Source organism: Neolamprologus brichardi, chromosome 12 (genome assembly GCF_056152115.1).
Source record: "Neolamprologus brichardi isolate AB-2024 chromosome 12, ASM5615211v1, whole genome shotgun sequence".
In the NCBI taxonomy this organism is placed as follows: Eukaryota; Metazoa; Chordata; class Actinopteri; order Cichliformes; family Cichlidae; genus Neolamprologus; species Neolamprologus brichardi.
Genome location: NC_142115.1, coordinates 34173130 through 34191513, shown reverse-complemented (window position 1 = coordinate 34191513; position 18384 = coordinate 34173130). Strand labels below are relative to the sequence as shown.

Below are 18384 nucleotides of genomic sequence, written 5' to 3'. Positions count from 1 at the left end.
GAGACAGATACAGATGTAAAACCAAGAGATGCAAACATGACATCATCACAGACCTCAGAGGACCACAAAGACCTGCAAATTACAACTACATGGAAAACAACAGGATGCGAAGCCGCCATAAAGAGATGCTAAAAATAACCAAGTGGAGACTAAGAGTCACTGCAAAGATGGAAACAATAATTAAATTGGAAAAGCAACCATAAAGAACATAAAACAGATACAAATAGATGCAAAATGATCTAAAACTGATACTGAATAACAATAGCAAAGAGATACCTTTTTGTCTTTTTATTTTGTTTTGCTAATATTCACATTATTCCTTATTCACCTTTGTTTTACTGAGCTGAATGATTTTAGTTTTTGTGTGTGTTTTAGCTGCTTTATGACAGGATTTTTCTCAACTTTTGGAATAAATTAAGTATATCTATTTCCAGACCTGTGAAATTATGTGGGATATCACATAAATTAAATTGAACTGAACAGTAAATAATATTGGACTTCTGACGACTTCTCTGCAGTTTTAACACTGACATCCACTGGCCAAGTTTGCCCATTTAAAGGGCTATTTCCGGCCCTCGTGCCATAGGTTTTACACGACTTTGTGTTTAGATCGTCGTTGTTAGTTTTGTTTTATTTTAAATAATTGATAAATGTGTTTTAAATGCAAAATATTTACATAATTGAACTGAATTGCATTGAATTGCATTGAGGTGTGTTCAGGAGCGCCTGTTTTGCCCTGGATGCGTGGGTCTACGTGTGCTGCATTCAAGAGCGTCGTTTTTCCGACTTTCTCTGTGATCGCAGCAGCAGCAGCAGCAGAGGAGCGTCCTGTTGCCCTGCTGAAAGCGGAGAATCCCCCTCAGCCAGCAGCGGCAGCAGTACTACCAGCATCATCCATTTTCACTGGTCGAGCCACATCGCATCCTTCCCCGCTCGGACTCTTCGCTCCGCTGGGATGCCGCCGTCGAGTAACGGCGGCAGGGATTCGCTCGGGAGCGCCTGCGCTGGAGGACACCATCCCCGTGCGGTTTTAGGAGCGTGACTGGGATGAAGGCACGAGGAGACAAATAAAAATCTGATCATAGCCGGCTAACGCTAGCACGCTAACGTTAGCTGCCCGTTTTCCCCTCCCTGCTCACTGACCGATGTGTTTTCCTCCATGAATAAACACTCCTTTAATGCCCCCCCTTTTTTTATTCTTGCGAAGACATGCTGAAGTCACCGAGGACATTTATCTCAAGGATAAAACATCACAGGGGTCTCCTAACCTCCAAAGGGTAACGCCAGTTAGCCATTAGTACCTTTTATTTTTTACATTTTTCTCGCTCGTCCGTGGAGATGCTGGCTGAGGAGGAGTGTGTCTAGCGCTGAACCAGAACTCGCATGGATACTCACTCCATGAAGGTCATGATACTGAGAGAATGATCATGCTGGAAAAACAGGTAAGAAATCAGCACAGAGCCGTGAAGTCAGCGGGTTCGTATTTAAATGCACACCTGAGCTCATTTGCGTATCGTAATTAGGCTACATGGGGCTTGTGCTGCACCCCTGCCACAGCTGGGATCTGATAGAAGTAACGGGCTGTAAAGGTGAATTTATGCAGGTGATCAGCACATTTTTAATGATAATAATCCCCCCCCTCTCTCTTTCTCCCCGGCTTAAAGTCTGCCTCTTTCTGCCACTCTCTCTCCTGCTGCTCTTTAAGCCATAGACTGTATATAAAGATGTATTTACAATAATTAAATGTGTTTTTAATTTTGGGGGATTAAATTTACAGGACATTATCAATATTGTGAAGCTAGGGTTGCACGATTGCGAAATTTTAGGTCACTAAAGACATTTTGTAAAATCATTAGGACCTAAATCTGATCCCCCCCCCCCCCAATCATTTATTTATTTATTTGTTTGTTTGTTGTTATTAATTTCCTCTTGTGTGACTGGAAAGAATAGATCTGTACTATATTATTTGTCCGAGTCACCAGTAATTATGGTATGAAAAATTCTAAACATCTCACCTACCCAACTGAAATTGAATTTCTTCACAGATACAAAATTTTGTTATTGTTAAATTAGGTCCAATGTTAAGTATGTTGAACCTGACACTTGGGAAAAAAATACAAACAGTGTATGTAACGTTGCATTTGCAGGGGGATGGTGAACATAATGTAGAAGACAAATCAAAATATAAAAACATTAAAAAAAAAAAACCCACATGTTAATATTTGATATATAGATATATATATGTGCCAAGTTTTGTTCAGATTGGCCCACCTGGCACATAAGACACATATACCACATATTTTACAATCATTATAGTAGGATTAGGGATTCACCAACTGTGGAATCATAGATGGATACCAGTGTCTTTTGACAGATATCGGGTTCTGATGCCGATATTTTTTTCAGTCCCTTTTGGTTTTGTTGATATTCAGGGTTACCCTTGTTTCAGGGAGGCAAATTAATTATAAACTATTAGGGATGCACCAAATTGTGAAATTATGGCAGATACCAACAGGCAAAAATAATAATCCAAAGTATATCTAGTTGTGATGCCAACATTTTGTTTTCTTTTTTTTTATTAATAGTTACATTCACCTCTGTACAACAAATCTTATACAATTTTAGGAAGTCACTGCTTGTTAAACAGGTCAATTCTAATAAATAATATCTGATGTTTTTTTCTTTGTTTTCTTGTTTTTTATTCCCTCCCATGTGCCTTGGAGAACAAATAAATCTTCATTATAAAATATTTGCAATGCGCTGATTGTGATTTCTGTGCAGATATTTTATTAAGCTCGTGACGATACCAATGTATTTTTTCTTTCTTTTTTTTTGTGTTATTTATATTCACTCTTGTTCCAGGTAAACAAACAAGCCCTCGTACTGTAATGTGAAATTTTTGGCCAATACCAACATTTAAAATAACAGTTTGTCAGGCATCCGCTCCTGATGCCGCCATTTGTCTTTTTTATTTTGTTACATTAACTTTTGTTACATGGAAAAATAAATTGTTATTGTACAATGTTAGGTATGAATTGAATGAAGTCCTGGATGGATAAAACTGTTATAAAATACCAGTCAAACCAATATTCTTTCACCACTATGTTTATCTCCAGTAAAAAAAAAATAAATAAAAAAAAATAAACAACCAAAAAATAAATAAATAACTGTCCTATTTTTAACTGTTTTTCAAACAAACTGACAAATAGATTAATTAAATATTGAAGGTTTACAGTTGGAAAATTGATAAAAAACCAAACATACCTCAGTAAATTCACTTAAAATGTAAGTGGCAAATATGAAATACTAATAAAGACGTGTCTATGGTTACATTATTGGCCAGAAATTTCACAGAACAGTTTTTAAAACTAGTATGCAGATGTTTGTTTGTCTCCTAGGCTTATAAACCGAAGTACGAGTTATTTTTAGTGATAGTTTTCTGCTTGTTGTTGCCTCTTGGTACTTGCTTCAGGAAATGTCCTTCAACCAATAGAACTCATAACCTTATCTGTCCAAGAACGGAGGGCAGGAGGTGGTGTTGACGGGATGTTGGTGGAGTTACTTCCTCTTGTTTGCTTCCATAAACAGAGCGTTAATGATACATCTTACCGTTAGAGATGTGAGGAGGTGTGTCTGATTTTAATTCTTTCAGTCACTCAGTGGGAAGTTAATCAGTTTTCTTAAATTGTTCCTGTTGATTAATTTTGTCTTTGCAGTGTTTACTCTCCTGGTGTCTAAAGGCGTGAGCTGGAAAATCTGAATTGTATGCAGGTGTTTGTGTTACTTTTTGAGGACAAAAGATTTTGATATCAGATCTCCTCCTTTTTCTTTTTAAACCTGCCTGTGTTGCTAGCTGTCTGCTTGGCCTCACCTCCACTAATTCAAGTCACTGAATTAGACCTCTTGATTTGAAGCATCCATTCATCCATTTGGACTATGTTTAATGTATCAGTTGCTGCCTTCCAAATTGAATTTGTTGGTGGCCTAAATGCCAACACTGAGGCTTTAAGATACACATAACCAGTAGGTAATGCCACTCATTCAGTCAGTTAAAACCAGTCAGCTTAGAGAGGCCCAGAGTTCGATATAAACTTTGGCCTAAAGTCTAGCTAAAAAGAGTTGGGCAAGTTGATAGGATGCTTGCAAGCCTGTTTGGACTTGTGTCGGTGTTTCCATTAATTATAGTTAGAAGCACTGTTTTCAGAATCCAGGAAGCATATTAATTAGTCTCAATAAGCTGTGTCATGTTCATCATCAGGATTAAATATATTTTGCAGCTTCCCGCTGAGTTAACTAAAAGAAAAAGCCTCTCTTTTAGTGGGAGAGGTTGCCGTGATTTGATACTGTAATAGTCTTTTCTTGTCTTTTCTATTAAAAATCCCAGCTCATAACTGTAAAACAGGGTTACAGCCTCCCTGTGTTGTTTCTATAATTTTTCCATGCTAGAAATCATCAAGTAAACCCGATGAATCTGTGTCAAAGGTCACTGCTGAGCTTTGTCTGCGAGGCGAGCAGGATGGATGTGAGGCTTCCCACCGCCTCCGTTCAAAGGCTGCGTTTAACCCTCAGCTCTCAGTGCCTGGATTTTACTGTAAACACCCTTATTCTTCTTTGTCTCCTCCATGTAAATCCTGCTTCCTGCTGCTGGTATTATTGATGTTTATCTGCTTTTGAAACATTTATTTGCACTCCCAGTTTTGGTTTTTTTGTACTATTGTAGGAATCGCAGATAAAGCTGTAAGCCTCTCTGTCGCTCCATTTTCTGCACAAACCACTCCATTCTTGAAGCTTGACTTCACTCCAAGCATATCGGACTTCTTTGTCTGATGGAATGTGACAAGAATCAGACTTTTTTTCTCCAGTTTTTAGTCCTCGGGGTTTTTCTTTTCTTTTCTCCTTTTTTTCGTTTATGTAGAGGAAGGGCTTGTCCTTGAAATCTCTTTTCTGAAGAAGCCTTTTTGCACTGCTGGGCAAAGTGTATGAATAGTGTTGCAAAGTGCAGGAGCTGTGTAACATTTCCACCGGTTGATGACACTTGTTTTGCCCCACTCTGTTTTTGTTCGGTCAGCAAACAGCTCGAATTTTTGTGTCAGGGCTGCCAACATTTGTCCACGTTTGTGACAGGATTAGATTTGAGTGTGTAGACACTGTAATCATTTGCAGGCGTGTTCATGCTGAGTGAAGGCAAATTTTTCCATCCAGAGACTCTGCAGGCCAGAAACAAGATGATTTCAGGATACAGAACAGGCAGAAGAGTCCGGAAATTTCTTTGTATGCCTGTCTCTGCTCTTAGGAATCATATGTGATAGATAGGAAAAAAATACTAAAAATATAATCTATCTGTATACAGTTAGAGCCATGAGTTTTTGGACGTTGACACTTCTTTTTTGTAGTTTTTGCTCCATACACCTCCATAGTGGAAGTGCTGACTTTCCGCTTTAATTCAGGGAGGGTAAAAAGGTATTGCATTAACTTTGTTAGGCAGGCATTTTATACACCACCCCCCATTTTGGACATGGTTGACTAATGAGCATTACTGTTGTTGCATGACAGCAATGAGTAAATGGTGTCTTTTCACTGGAACTCTTAGTATGAGGTCAAAAGAGACGCTGATGCAAGTGAAGCAGGCTGAAAGAAACAAAGTAGCCTAACAGAAAGATTCCAGAAACTGTCCTGTTCATGAAAACCAAACAGGCCTGAAAAACAGCTGAAGACATTTAAAGTGCACGAGAATTATTACAGAATTACTTCCATGGTTTATCATCCAAGTATCATAGAGGCTCCTTGAACTTATTTAGTCATTTTGGCTTTAAAAAATCCTGCAAAAAAAGTCAATTCCTTCCTCTTTGGACAGAAGAAGCTAATATGAACTTGGACCAGAACGATGGGAGGAGTAAAGCAGGGAGAAGGAGAGAAACGGCTCATGATATGAAGCACATCACATCATCTGTCAAACTCAGAGGAGGGATTGTTATTGCATGGGCATGTATGTGTCAGAGGAACTGGGTCACTGGTGTTTGTTGATCATGTGACTGCCGAAAAAAAGTAGCAGGATGAGCTCTGGAGTGTACAAGGCTACACTCTTAGAGAAAAACTCAACTTTCTATTTGTGCACATGGTCACACATACAGTTTACAGTTGGCACGGATCTACTTTAAGTCACAATTATGTAGGGCTGTTCAATATAACGATATATATCGGATGACGATATAAAAACATTATCGTTTCATTTTACGCTATCGTTTGTTTCGTGGTGTCGCAAAATAAACTGTTTACGGCAATATTTTTTGATCGTTTTGATGGTCACTGTAGTGGCTATATTAATTTGTTAAAGTTCTCTCTTTCTCTTATATTTAATATAACCACACTATGGACGGACAAGCGCCTGTTTTTATGCGTTGTCGTTAGCAACAACGACGGTAAAACCATCGCATATCCGCTTGTTTATTTTTATAAACCTTTCACAATAAAGCTCAAGATCCTGTTGAGACTTTTCAAAATAAACTGAATCCCGTGAACTAGTATGCAGAGTGTTTACGGATGAGAAACAAAAAACAGGCGTCAGGTGCTAAAAAATAAACCTTAGACTCAAACGTTAGAACAGGCTTTTCCCCGCAGCACGCCGTGTAATAAATACTCACAAAGAAAACGGCGGCCGTTACAACTTGTGTCTAAAAATGTATCGTTTCATGCATCGGTTAAAACACTCGACTCCAGGTACACAGCGCCCAGCTGGAAACACTTCACGTAAGTCGAGCTGCCCGAGATTCACAGAATTTACAGAAAATGTTAAATTTTTGTGATTTATATCGTTATCAGGACGATAGATGTCTTATGTCAGGATATGAGATTTTGGTCATATCGCACAACCCTACAATTATGAGTGAAATCCTCGTTCTGTCCTGCACAACCGGCGTCGCCTTCCTGCTGTTTTACAAAAGACTAAGAACAAACTGGGTATTTCAGTAACCTTAAACTCTTATTTCAATGTGTAATCAGGCTGCTGACATTAAGAATAAGAATTATTTGTTACTTCAGCCTGATTGCTCCCAAAAAAGGAACTCAAAGCTGTGATTGGTTGGATTACCATTGCATTCGGTGCTCCTTATACTACTTTCTTCTTCTACCCCATTATAATTTGGATGCAGGTTTTGTACTTTGCACTCCGTGCCACTCTGCAGAAATAAACCTGCCAATATATGATGCTGTTATATTATAGATAAATCTGCACAGCATTATATGAGCAGTGCAAACTGTCTCCAGCAATCGGATTTAAGTTATATACCAAGGAGTGAATCAATGATTATGATCCAATAATATTATGAATATGATTCTGCATTATGAGTATGTTTACTTCAAGTATTTTTAGTATATTTTAATGCTAAAACCTTTGCACGATTCCAACTTTTACATAAGTACTTAAATGTTTGTCTCACAACTGTACAAAATATTGTTTTAAACCTTTCATATATTTCATATGTATCAGAGCACCGGTCTGCACATGAGCCTGAAAACCTTAAATTTATTCTGATCTAATATTCTGCTTTCCTTTTAGCACCTCTCTCTCTTCATCATAGGAAGACATCATTCAAATGACTCATATTTAATGCCTTTTCAAGTACAGTTTGATTTACATAAGGCTCTAAACCATTACCCCCTAAAAAGTTAAATTAACTTTTATAACATTTAGTTAACCAAAGAAATATATTTGATCACAGTTCTACCACGGAGCCAACTCACAACCACCTGTTTCACAAGTCTGATGTGACAGTTAAGGGGTGGAATGGAACATTTTGTAAAAGCAAATAAATCCTGACGTAAAAGCAAAATAATGAATTTTAATTTTTGACCTTGAAGATATGTTTACAAGTTCTTTGCAGCCTAAATATGACAGTGTCATAGTTGTGCAGGAAGTTTTCACTTCCTGACATCTTTTTCTCATTACTGATTGGTTCTTGTGTTTTCTAAGTGAAATCGCCTGGCACACATTCTTTTTGCCGTCCAACCATCCTGTCCATCTATCCATCAGTCCATTTTCTCACGCTTATCTGCTCATCTATCTAAGCATAGAAGCCCAGATCTCTCCTCCTCTCTCCCCAGCCTAGCCTTCTCCTCGAGCTTTGCCGGGGAAACACCCAGGCATCCCAGGCCAGCTGAGAGATATAATCTCTCTAGCATGTCCTGGATCTGGCCCGGGCCTCCTCTTTCTAGAACGTGTCCAGAACACTTCACCCAGGAGGCATCGTGTCAGATGCCCGAACCACCTTAACTGGCTCCTTTCGATGTGGAGGAGTAGCAGTTCTAGTCTGTACTCCTATCAAATGACTGAACTCCTCACCCTGTCTCTAAGGGAGAGGCCAGCCACCCTTAGGAGAAAGCTCGTGACTGTAGGTGAGGGTCTGTATGTAGATCGCTTTTTTACAGTTCAGCTCTGTCTGACAGAGAAAGAGTGAGCGTAAAATACCTAATCATTCTTTCTGAAGCATGTTATGATGGCTCTATCCTTTATGTATCTCATAGGATGAGCACATTGCCCAAACCTCCTGATTAACTTAAAACAATGTTTATTTATCCCAGCAGAATATAGCCTAAAACTAAATAGCTTAAATAAACTAGAATAGCTCTATAAAAATAAGTATAGCATGACAGAAACTATATGAAAGGGTTGGTTTAAATAAAAAAAATGAAAAAAGTGAATGTTTAGTGTCATTAAAATAATCTTAGCCAAACCTTCAGCTATAAAACTGCCTGCACATAAAAGTGAAACTTGTCTTTACATCTCCATCATTTTGAAATTAGCTTCAAAGACACAAAACTTTTCAGTTCATTGACTTTCTGAAGCCTGTTTCTTGTCAGCAGCACAATAAGCCTAACCCTCTGGATTGTGGATTCAAAGTCACAAATTTGATGTTTACAAAACAAAAATGATCTCATATCAAATAGATACGACCTCTTTTTATGCTCAGAGAAAATCAGATAAGATTGAAACATTTTTATTAATTTGCAGATTATTACCATTAATGTTGTTGAAAGTTGTGAGGAGCAACAAATTATATTTAGATCAGTTTAAAAAGTGTGAAGGACCAGATTTACCCTGTCCTTGACAAGGTCTTAAAGATCTTCTTTATTTAAACTAGGTTACAGGCCAGTTTTCAATAGATAATTTCTGTTTGTTTCTATTCTTCGCTCAGCAGACTGAGCAAAGAATAGAAACATAAAGGTTATATTTTCCTGTTTACATGTTTCTTTTGATCTTTCCTTGAAAGTCTCGTGTTAAGCAGTCAGAACAAGTACTGTTGTTGTTCTGTAATCTGTAATCATTTGTCTAAAAGCAGCGTTTAGCCGTAATAACAGGTTTGCACCCTGTAGTCGTGTCTCGGATGAACTGACTTCTCGTGTACCTGCACCGCCCGTCCTGTCTTTGTCTGAGTCCGCAGGAAGCCGAGCTGCAGGTTACACTCTGGCTTCCTGTCCTGGCTGTGTATCTATAGACGAAGGAGGAGGAGGAGGAGGAGGGGGTCTATCTTATATAGCCCTATGAAGAGCCAGCTTTGCCTCCCTGTTTCCATGACAACCGCTCTCCTACAGTATTCATCCGTGGGACGGTCTCTGCATCTGAAAGCAGTTCCCAGTGGTGTTTCAGGCCCTCTCGCTCTCTTTTCCTTCAGCTTCTTTGCTACTTCTTTTACTTCTTAATAGTGTTTTTAAAAAGCAGCGGCAGTTTCTCATCTTTACTGGCTGCTGTACTTTTAAATCTCCATGTTGAGGATCATTGAATTCTTCACTTTTTTTAAATCAATTCAAATTTTCTATTCAATTCAATTCAGTTTTATTTATACAGTGCCAAATCACAACAGCAGTTGCCTCAGGGTGCTTTATACTATAAGGTAGACCCTGCTATAATTCCTCAAGTTCCTCAAGACCAGCGATTATTATTTCAAGAGTGACCTGTGCACAAAGGATGTGCAATAATATAGAGAGTCAGACAAATAATACAAAGACACATTATACATGTTTTAAATAAGCATGTGTAAGAATAACTGCAGATACATGTAAACTTATACTTCAATGAAATAAACCCCTGAACTGAAATAAAACCAGTACGCTGTAACAGAAAGAATCAAGTGCTTTTTCCATATAAACAACACCACCATAAGTATCTTTAAGAGTCAACAGTTTCACTTTTGTAACTATGAATATAACATACAATATAAACCATAGGCTGGATCATTTTAACATGCACTCAGTCTTATCAGAGTTTAGAACAAGCTGATGTCTGATTAGAATTTTTCTGAAGTGTATGAGATGTGATACATTTAGCAGATGTGGTAAAGTATTCTTTCTGCCTGTAGTTTAGGTAGAGCACCACTTTTCCCTCCTGTGTCGCCTGATGGTTTGCCAGAATCTCTTCGAAGCAGTCTGAAATTCTTTTTCCGTGGCCTCTCCAAACTCCTCCCATGAATTTTTGCTCCAGCCACTGCCCGAGCTGCGTTCTGCTTGGCCTGTCAGGACCTATCGGCTGCCTCCGAAGTCCCACAGGTTAACCAAGCCCGATAGGACTCCTTTTTCTGCCTAATGATTCCATTCACCACCGGAGTCAACCATTTAGTTTGGGCGTTAGCACGGTGAAAGGCACCGAGCACCTTGTGGCCGACTGACGACTGAGGGCCGCTGACTCCCTCGGACTGCTGTTAAAGCTCTGCTGAAGGTGGGAGTTGAAGATCTCGGAAATGGGAGCCTCTGCCTGGCGTTCCCAGCGATTACAAAATCAATCAACGACCCACAGTCTAGGGTTTCCTGGTGCCATGTGCACTTATACACCCCTGTGACCTGGAAGAAACCCAGAATAAGTGGAAGAAAATGGATGGATGGAAGTTTTGTTGATAAAATAATACGTTAGGCTCTTGGATATGACTGCTAGGCACCATGATTACATCATAATTTTTGATGTAAATAAGAACCTTCAGGGGCCTAACATGCACCTGTGCGCCAAGTTTGGTTGTTCATCTCCTGATTTCTTTTTCTAAAGTGTAGAAAAAGAACTGCCTGTAGCTCGATGGCTGCAGTTTGTAGGTGAATAAAAGTGGACCAGGAGAATATCCTTGTGGAACATCTGCAGGAATGGCAGGAAACCTTTGGAAACTACTGTCTGAGTTGTACCAGAAATACAAGAATAAAACCATTTAATTTGCTGTTGATCTAAGCCAGCTGAGCATATCTTTTCTACCAGAATACCATAATCTGCCGAATCACATGCATGTGATAGGTCTACAAAAAATGAAAGACTTTCAGAAACAAAACATGTCTTCACAACTCTAAGCCTGTTTTTTCACGTCAAAGCAGACTTGCTTCCTTTCTGTCATCATTTCAGCCATTTAGGGTAACAGCCGTGTGACCTACATACAGCGACTTTCACAAGGTATTTTGAGTCTTTGCAGAAGTACATTAAAGCCTTAAGGTTCAGGCTGCAAACATGACAAAGATATTATATCAGAATGTCAATACGGAGTCCAGCTGGAGGCGAGATGGTTCCCGGTGGGCTCTGAATCAATCCTGCTGCTGTGGGGAAACCTGCACCTACACACAGCAAATAAAAACACGAAAGACACTCTGAGAATATGTCCTGAAAAGGTTTGTTTTATCTCAGCCGCTCCGCTCTAGTTTAAACTGAATACTTTACTTTGACTTCTTTTTGTTTGTAACCTGCAGCTTCAATAACAACCTTGTAATTACCTCATGGATCAATAAACGAGCAGATAATCGGCCCATGTGTCTCCTCCACTGTCAGGTGGAGCTGATTCACAGACTGTCGTCTGACACCTCCTCGTTTCAAGTGATAATCGGTGACATTTTCATGGTGCTGCTCAGTAATTTAGCTTCAAAGCTTCAACATTTGCTGGTTTAATGAAGCCAGAAGTGAGCATATTTGGAGAGGGTGGAGAGTTTAATTATCAGCTAATTCTAGCATACTCCATCCACACACTCTACAGGTATAAAAGTAGAATGATGCAAATACCTGCTAATTAGTGAAAAACTAAGTCAATTTTTTGGATGGCTTATATACCGTCCAAGAAAGACATTAAAATGCTCCAAAAGGCACCAACAACACAAATGTAGTTGAGAGGTCAAGTTCAGGGACAATGAGGCCCAGTCAATAGTGTCCATGCCCCTGACCCCAGTATTCCCCTACAGTCATTAGAAAGAGGTAAACTCTGCATAGAGGCCAAAACCAAAGTTTTGTACCAGGTAAACATGTTTAGTTAGATCGTGACATCCACATGTTTCCATTTTAAGAACTCCAGTTTATGGGCTTGGAGATTTTGATTAGTTTGTTTTGTTGTTCTTTTATTTGACATCCAGTTTGATAAATTTGTATATTTGACAACAATAATGTTTTTTAAGTACAAAGTGGCCACGCCCTAAAGCACATTCTGCGGTATCATTATCTTTAGTCTAATAATAATGGTTGCATTCAGTAAGACTAGCGCCAAAGATCATAAACACATCAGGAAAATGTTTACTGAGGTCAAGAGAACATTTAGGTCATTTTACCATATGTTTCTATGAAGTCTTTGTTATACTAGACGCATCAGCTGCATGTTGCAGGTTTGAGGCACACGTGCTGTTTTTTTAGTTTCAGGTTGTATTTGCAGTAAGTCAAGTTAAATGTGAGTTAATGTAAATTGTGTAGCAATAAAGCTAAAATTGCATTGTTGAAAATATCTGCAAAAGTCACAGTGCTGGAGCAGAGCAAAGAGACCATCAAACATCAGATTTAACACTAAAATCCAACCAAAAAAAAAAAGAGAGAGAAAGGACTTTAACATCCTGTTAAAAAGATCTTCAGACTTTTAGACTCTCATCAAACCCATAAAAGAAAAATAAGTTTTAGGATGAGGGCTGGTAACTCAACAGAATGCGTGCCTTTACATTTACCAGCGACATTAATGAGAAGAGAGTCTGATTCATACATCAGCCTCTGAAGCAGTCACCCTGCTTCATCTTTAATGGGCTCACACAGACCGTCTGGCACTACAGGAGCAAAACAGAGCTGGTCCTTCTCTCCTGATTAAATCGCTGCAGCATAATGAAGCAGAAGCGAGTCAGACGGCAACTCGGAGGACCCTCTGTGTACTTGCTGCATTTTATTTCATTTGGCGAGGTTTTATTTTTTCCGGGCAGACGTGTGCTTTGGTTCGGTGGCGAGTCGGAGCACCTCCGTCTGAATGTGAGAGCACTGCGGTCGTGGCAAAACAGCTGAGTGGTGTTGGGCAATACCCCCCCGAGGACGGAAAGACGAGAGAGCAGCTGCTGACAGTTAGACGCTCCTTGGTGAGGAGGAGAAGGAGGGGAAGAAAGGCGAGAAGAGGAAGAGGAAGGGGAGTGGATGGTTGTTGGTGTTTGGGAAAAAGGAGGTGGAGGGGTTTCTTTGAGGTGGATTTCTTTGCAGTCCTCTGTGATAGGACTGCGAAGCGAGCAGCCAGACTGGGGAGCTCCTCCTTTTTCATTTTTTCTTCTGGTTTTATTTGTGTTTTTGTTGTGGTTGCGCGCAGTCGAGCGTTGGCTGCACGGTGCGTTCAGGGCACAGCATGGAAGCCAAATCCCTGTTCAGCCTGCACAGAGCGCTCGCTCAGCCTGTCAAGATGTGCATGTTCGATTTCCCCGTCACCATCCTGGATGACCTGGTGAGCTCTGATACCGCGCCAGGCTGGCTGGGTGTGCGTGTGTGTGGATGCAGCGTGTGTGTGGAGAGGAACATAAGTGCATTCATACATACTGTATATGTATCTAGTTAAATTTTAATTGCTTGAGTGTGTGAGTGTGTTCCTGTGTACTAATTGCATATTTGATACTGTAGCATATATGTGTGCATGCTTACTGCAAAAAGAAGACTGAATGTGTATTTTAATGCAGTATTAACATCTGTAGATTATTTTAAAATGGACACAGGAACGTTTCTTAAGCTGTATACATCTATTAATTTGTTTACGTGTATGGCTGTAAATGATTACAGTATTGAGTGTGTGTGGTTTACAAGTGAAGCTCTTAGTGGACGTGGAACAATAACACTCACCATTCTCTGCTTTTACTTATTTTCTTTTTCTGGCCAGAGAAGTTAATTGCGTTGCTCTTTTATGTCTTCGTTGTTTTGTTTGACTCGTTGGAGCAGTTACAGCCACTTAGAGCTTTTGGGCAAGTCCTGTGACTTATAAGGAGTCAAATTGAGAACATTATTGGGTTAATGTAATTGGAGTGACTTTTTTGGTTCTGTTTGTTGGGACAGGTTATTTTTATTCCATCAAAGCTGCTGGTTTGTCTCAGTTATGCAGGAGGTCCGGTTTAGCATTAATGAGAAGGGCCAGTACCTTCCTGGTTATAATATATCAACACAACTAGTGTTGTGTGAAGATGAATGTCTTAAGCCAAAAATGAATTGTGCCTAAATATAACTGAAAAGTTTCTAGCGGCTGAGTGAAAGGGACGGTGAAAAGCAATTAAAAAGGAAACAAATTAGCAAGTGGGCAAAGAGAAAAAACGAAGTGTTACATAACTGGAATATATACGTATATAAAAACCCTGGGGTTTGTCTGCACCCCTTTACTAAAGGTTCTGTCAAAATGTGCTGAGCCCAGGTTTGCAGGTTGCGTATGTTCACCTGTTGACCTGCATGTTCCCGTTACCTTTTCACCTGATCTGTCAGTTTGCCTTCAGGTTTTGCTTCTGGCTGTATTTCAGAGTCTGTCGCACTCTGAAAGCATGGTTTCAGGCTGTTTCTTCACATGAATCATGGGGACGGATGCTTTATGTGTTTTTTTTTTTTCATTTCATTGTTGCAGAGCTGTGACATAGCACAGTCTGTGTGTGTGTGTGTTGGGCTGCTGCTGATATAAAACTCTGCACACCCAGGAAAGCATGTCCCTGCAGATAAAGGTGTGCCCCTTGAAATCCTGACATGTTTGGTCGTGTCTGTAATGGTCCCATGGTGAATGTAGTGAATGTGTTGCTCTTAATAAAATGCGCAACTGAAAGAAGCTCATGATTAAAATGGTTTACAGGGAGTTCTTTTTAGTTGCACGTACACTGGTATGAGAGTGTAGGAGCTTTATCTTCAACAGAAGGATTTTTTTAAGTAATACGTTTTAATAGTTTGATTTTTTTCAGTATTAAATCATTAATTATTCTGTTCTTGGGTCTTCACCTGCAGTTTAGTCTTTGGCAGCTATTTAAATGATAGATTCTTGACTAAAATGAAGCTGCAGTTTTAGACATGCAGGTATGGATGTAATATGACAAATGTGGAAACAATGTGAGCTGGCAGCCCAAGCAAAAACTATTCCAGACAGCCATTTTTCACAGTTTGAGCTAAGCCACACCAGCTTTATCGGTGTTTTTGTGCCACAACATCAAGCTATCCTCCAGCGTATTACAAGCCCAGTGGCCCTTTAAACTTTAAACATGTCGTTTTCCCAGTACGAAGCCAATGCACCAAAGCACCAAAGAAATTGTTTACCCCATTTATCCAGCATCTGTGGGATTAACTGGAAGACCAATCATAGGCCTGAAATCTTCACCTCATTATCAGTGCTGAATGTCACTAATAGATTTGTGTTTTAATATCACTGCGGGCGGCTTAAAATCTTCCTGGACAACATCTTAAAAAATGGGGAGACATCAAGAATTAATGTAACAGGGGTGTCCACATAGTTTTGACCGTGAGTTATTGAGTCTTTCTGTATGAAGTTAGGTGTGATGGTGCGTTCGTGTGCAGGTAGGTTGGCTGCACAAACTGTCGTCCTGTGGCTTCGTTTGGCAGTCTGCTCCACCTGTGAAATACTGAACATGTTTGAACTAAACTGCAAAGTCTCAATGTTTCCAGTCTGTGATTGGAAACGACAACGTAGTCGCAGTTTTCAAGGCTAACCAAGGACAAGAACGTTTTTCTTTCATAATGTTGTTGTAGGAAATCTGCTCTAACAAAAATATTTAATTAGATGTGATCCTCTGCTGTGCTGTCAGTGTGAGAGGTGGATATGTACTGTCAGCTGATCGTCTCTCTCTAACTCTCACTTAGTGTCTCAGCTGTATCACCGGATTGTGTTTCATGTGGCCCGAATTCTTCTCTGGGGTCAAACAAAGTCACTTGCGCTCCCTGCTGTTAGGCTTTTGGTGTAGTTACGGCTGGATGTGGCTGAAAAAAAGTGGAGACTTGCAGTTATAAAGTCTTTTTTTATTAAAAAAATAGAGAATTGACTCTGGTGTTTTGTCAAGTTTTGCGTTTTCAGGGTTATCCATGGAAACTAGAAATTTATAACAAACACGTTACAGTGACTTTAACAAAATGGTTTTAGGGGCTTAGAAAGTCACACCCAATGCACCAGCACACACATGTAATGGTATGCTAAATTAAATAAAGGCTCTGCATGTCCATACTGGTGTTTTGACTCATTAGACCTCAGGTTAAGGTTGTCTGAAGCTCTAGTTGTGTTTGCATCCGCCTCTACTAAAAAGTGAAAGTGAAGCAACAATGCTATACTCGGAGATCCCACTGGACCTGACACTGCTCTCAGATGGCTGTAAGTAGTTGTGGTAGACTTGTAATAGACTTTCTTTACCTACTCAAATTAGTACTGGGCCTTTTCTTCTTTAATTTGTTGAAGGGTTCAACAGAGTTTATATGAAATTGTTCATTTAAGGCTACACTGACTAGATCGCTGCTCGCATTAACGATGGCAACTCTCTACTACTGTATCATCCAGCTGTACTGAAAAAGGGTTTAGGTAGTATTAATAAAAGCCAAAAATGTCATGTGTAATACAGGTGAGGGTTTCAAACCAAACATTATTGAGTATTAACTGTGAGCTACTCTATATGAACAGAATTACTAGGCCAAATAACACGTTACACCTTTGGATTGAAGCCCATGGCACGAAGCTCCTGGTGCACAGTTTTTGTGCTGTTGTTGCCAGAGAGGACTTTCATGGTCCGTAATTTTGTAAGATTAAGTTTCAGCTCAATTAATTTGTCTATGTGGTGTTTTTGGCTGCTCTAATGTTAGTGCCATTTCTGTAACTGTACCTCATAGGCATTAAATTTGTGCAGTGTTCTTGTTAAAACTGTTAGATAACCCATGATATTGATGGTCAAAGTTCAACATTGATTTGTTTGCAGCTTTTACCAGAGCTGCTTTTTTCAACCTACAATATGAAGAGGATATCTGTTGTATTTAGGACATTTTGTGGGCTCAAAAATATTGGAAACTATAAGGCGACTAAGAGTTTTGACCTATTAATAAATGCTTCTAAAGGGCCTGCAACTTTGTGTGGTTGCCATTTTGCATTGGATTGGGATTCCACACATCCCCAAACAAACAAAACAGCTGATTCTGAGGGGATTAGGTGGGAACTTCTCAGATTTGGTTAATTTTAATGGAATAACTGTGCTGTAATAGCCTTGCTAGCTTCACCAGGCAGATTTCAGAGCTGTTTGGTGGCTGTAGTGTGTACCGTTCACAGAACATTTAGTATGACCACTCCATGAAACCATGCTTTATTGGCCTGTTGGCTGGTAGTGTTATTCTTAATAAAACCTCTATTCCAGTATTTGAAAATCACAACCACCTCTTGTGTTCCCTTGTGTTTCTTCTAGAAAGACAATAGCTTTCTGTATTTGTGGGGCATTGCTGTCTTTATTCTAACCTAACCCCCAGCATGCAAAGCTGTTCAGAGTGTAGCAGTATTTTATGGGCAAACAGCAAATATTGAACGCAGAATGCATTATTCTTCTGTTTTATGGGAAACAATGTGTTACTGTCAGACTTTCTTAGAGTGGTTTGATGCAGTTTATTTCCATATTTTCTGTTTTAGTTAAAAACTGTAAACTTTGACAGACTGTGATCAGCTGTTCCTGCAAACAACATTTGTTTTCTGAAGCAGGTTAGAGAAGAAGGATGTGCAGCACACTGATGAGTAGCTTACAGCCAGTGATCAGGAAGAAAAAGTTTAACAGTCAGATGTTGTCAGTTGTCAAACTGTCAGTCGACACTGAAGGAAGCATCTGCAGACGTGTTGATAATGTTCACTGAGCAAGGCTGAGACTCTGAGCCATATTATAGCCATATTTAGAATCAACATTTAGACAGTTTTCAGCAGTTAATGAGTACGATGAGTGCAGCGCTTTGTTGTTGGACAACAGTATCCAGACTTTCTTTCACAGGCAGTCAGTGTACTATTAGTCCTTTGCTCTTAGCTCCCACTGCAACCATGAAGCCGTCAGCAATGATCATCCATTTCTGATGTGGGTCATTAAACAGGAAGTCCCGAGGGGCTCGCGCAGGCAGGCATGGGTCCAAAAAGAGAAAGAAGAAGAAGAAGAAACTTGGCCAGA

At 39.7% G+C, this 18384-nt stretch overlaps 1 protein-coding gene across 3 annotated transcripts in view; it reads left to right on the top strand.

Annotated features, from left to right (window-relative positions):
- Positions 1-782: 782 nt before the first annotated feature.
- LOC102776401 (ral guanine nucleotide dissociation stimulator-like) overlaps positions 783-18384 on the top strand; it is a 60735-nt gene continuing 43133 nt past the window's right edge. Inside the window, exon 1 of one of the 3 annotated variants that reach the window (XM_035910687.2) lies at positions 783-1442. In XM_035910687.2, the coding sequence (XP_035766580.2) occupies positions 1422-1442 (21 nt within the window). In that variant the 5' untranslated portion in view covers positions 783-1421. Of the gene's footprint in view, positions 1443-13511; positions 13686-16484; positions 16575-18384 lie in introns of those variants that run through there. The other 2 variants (XM_035910684.2, XM_035910688.2) reach the window with 2 other exon arrangements.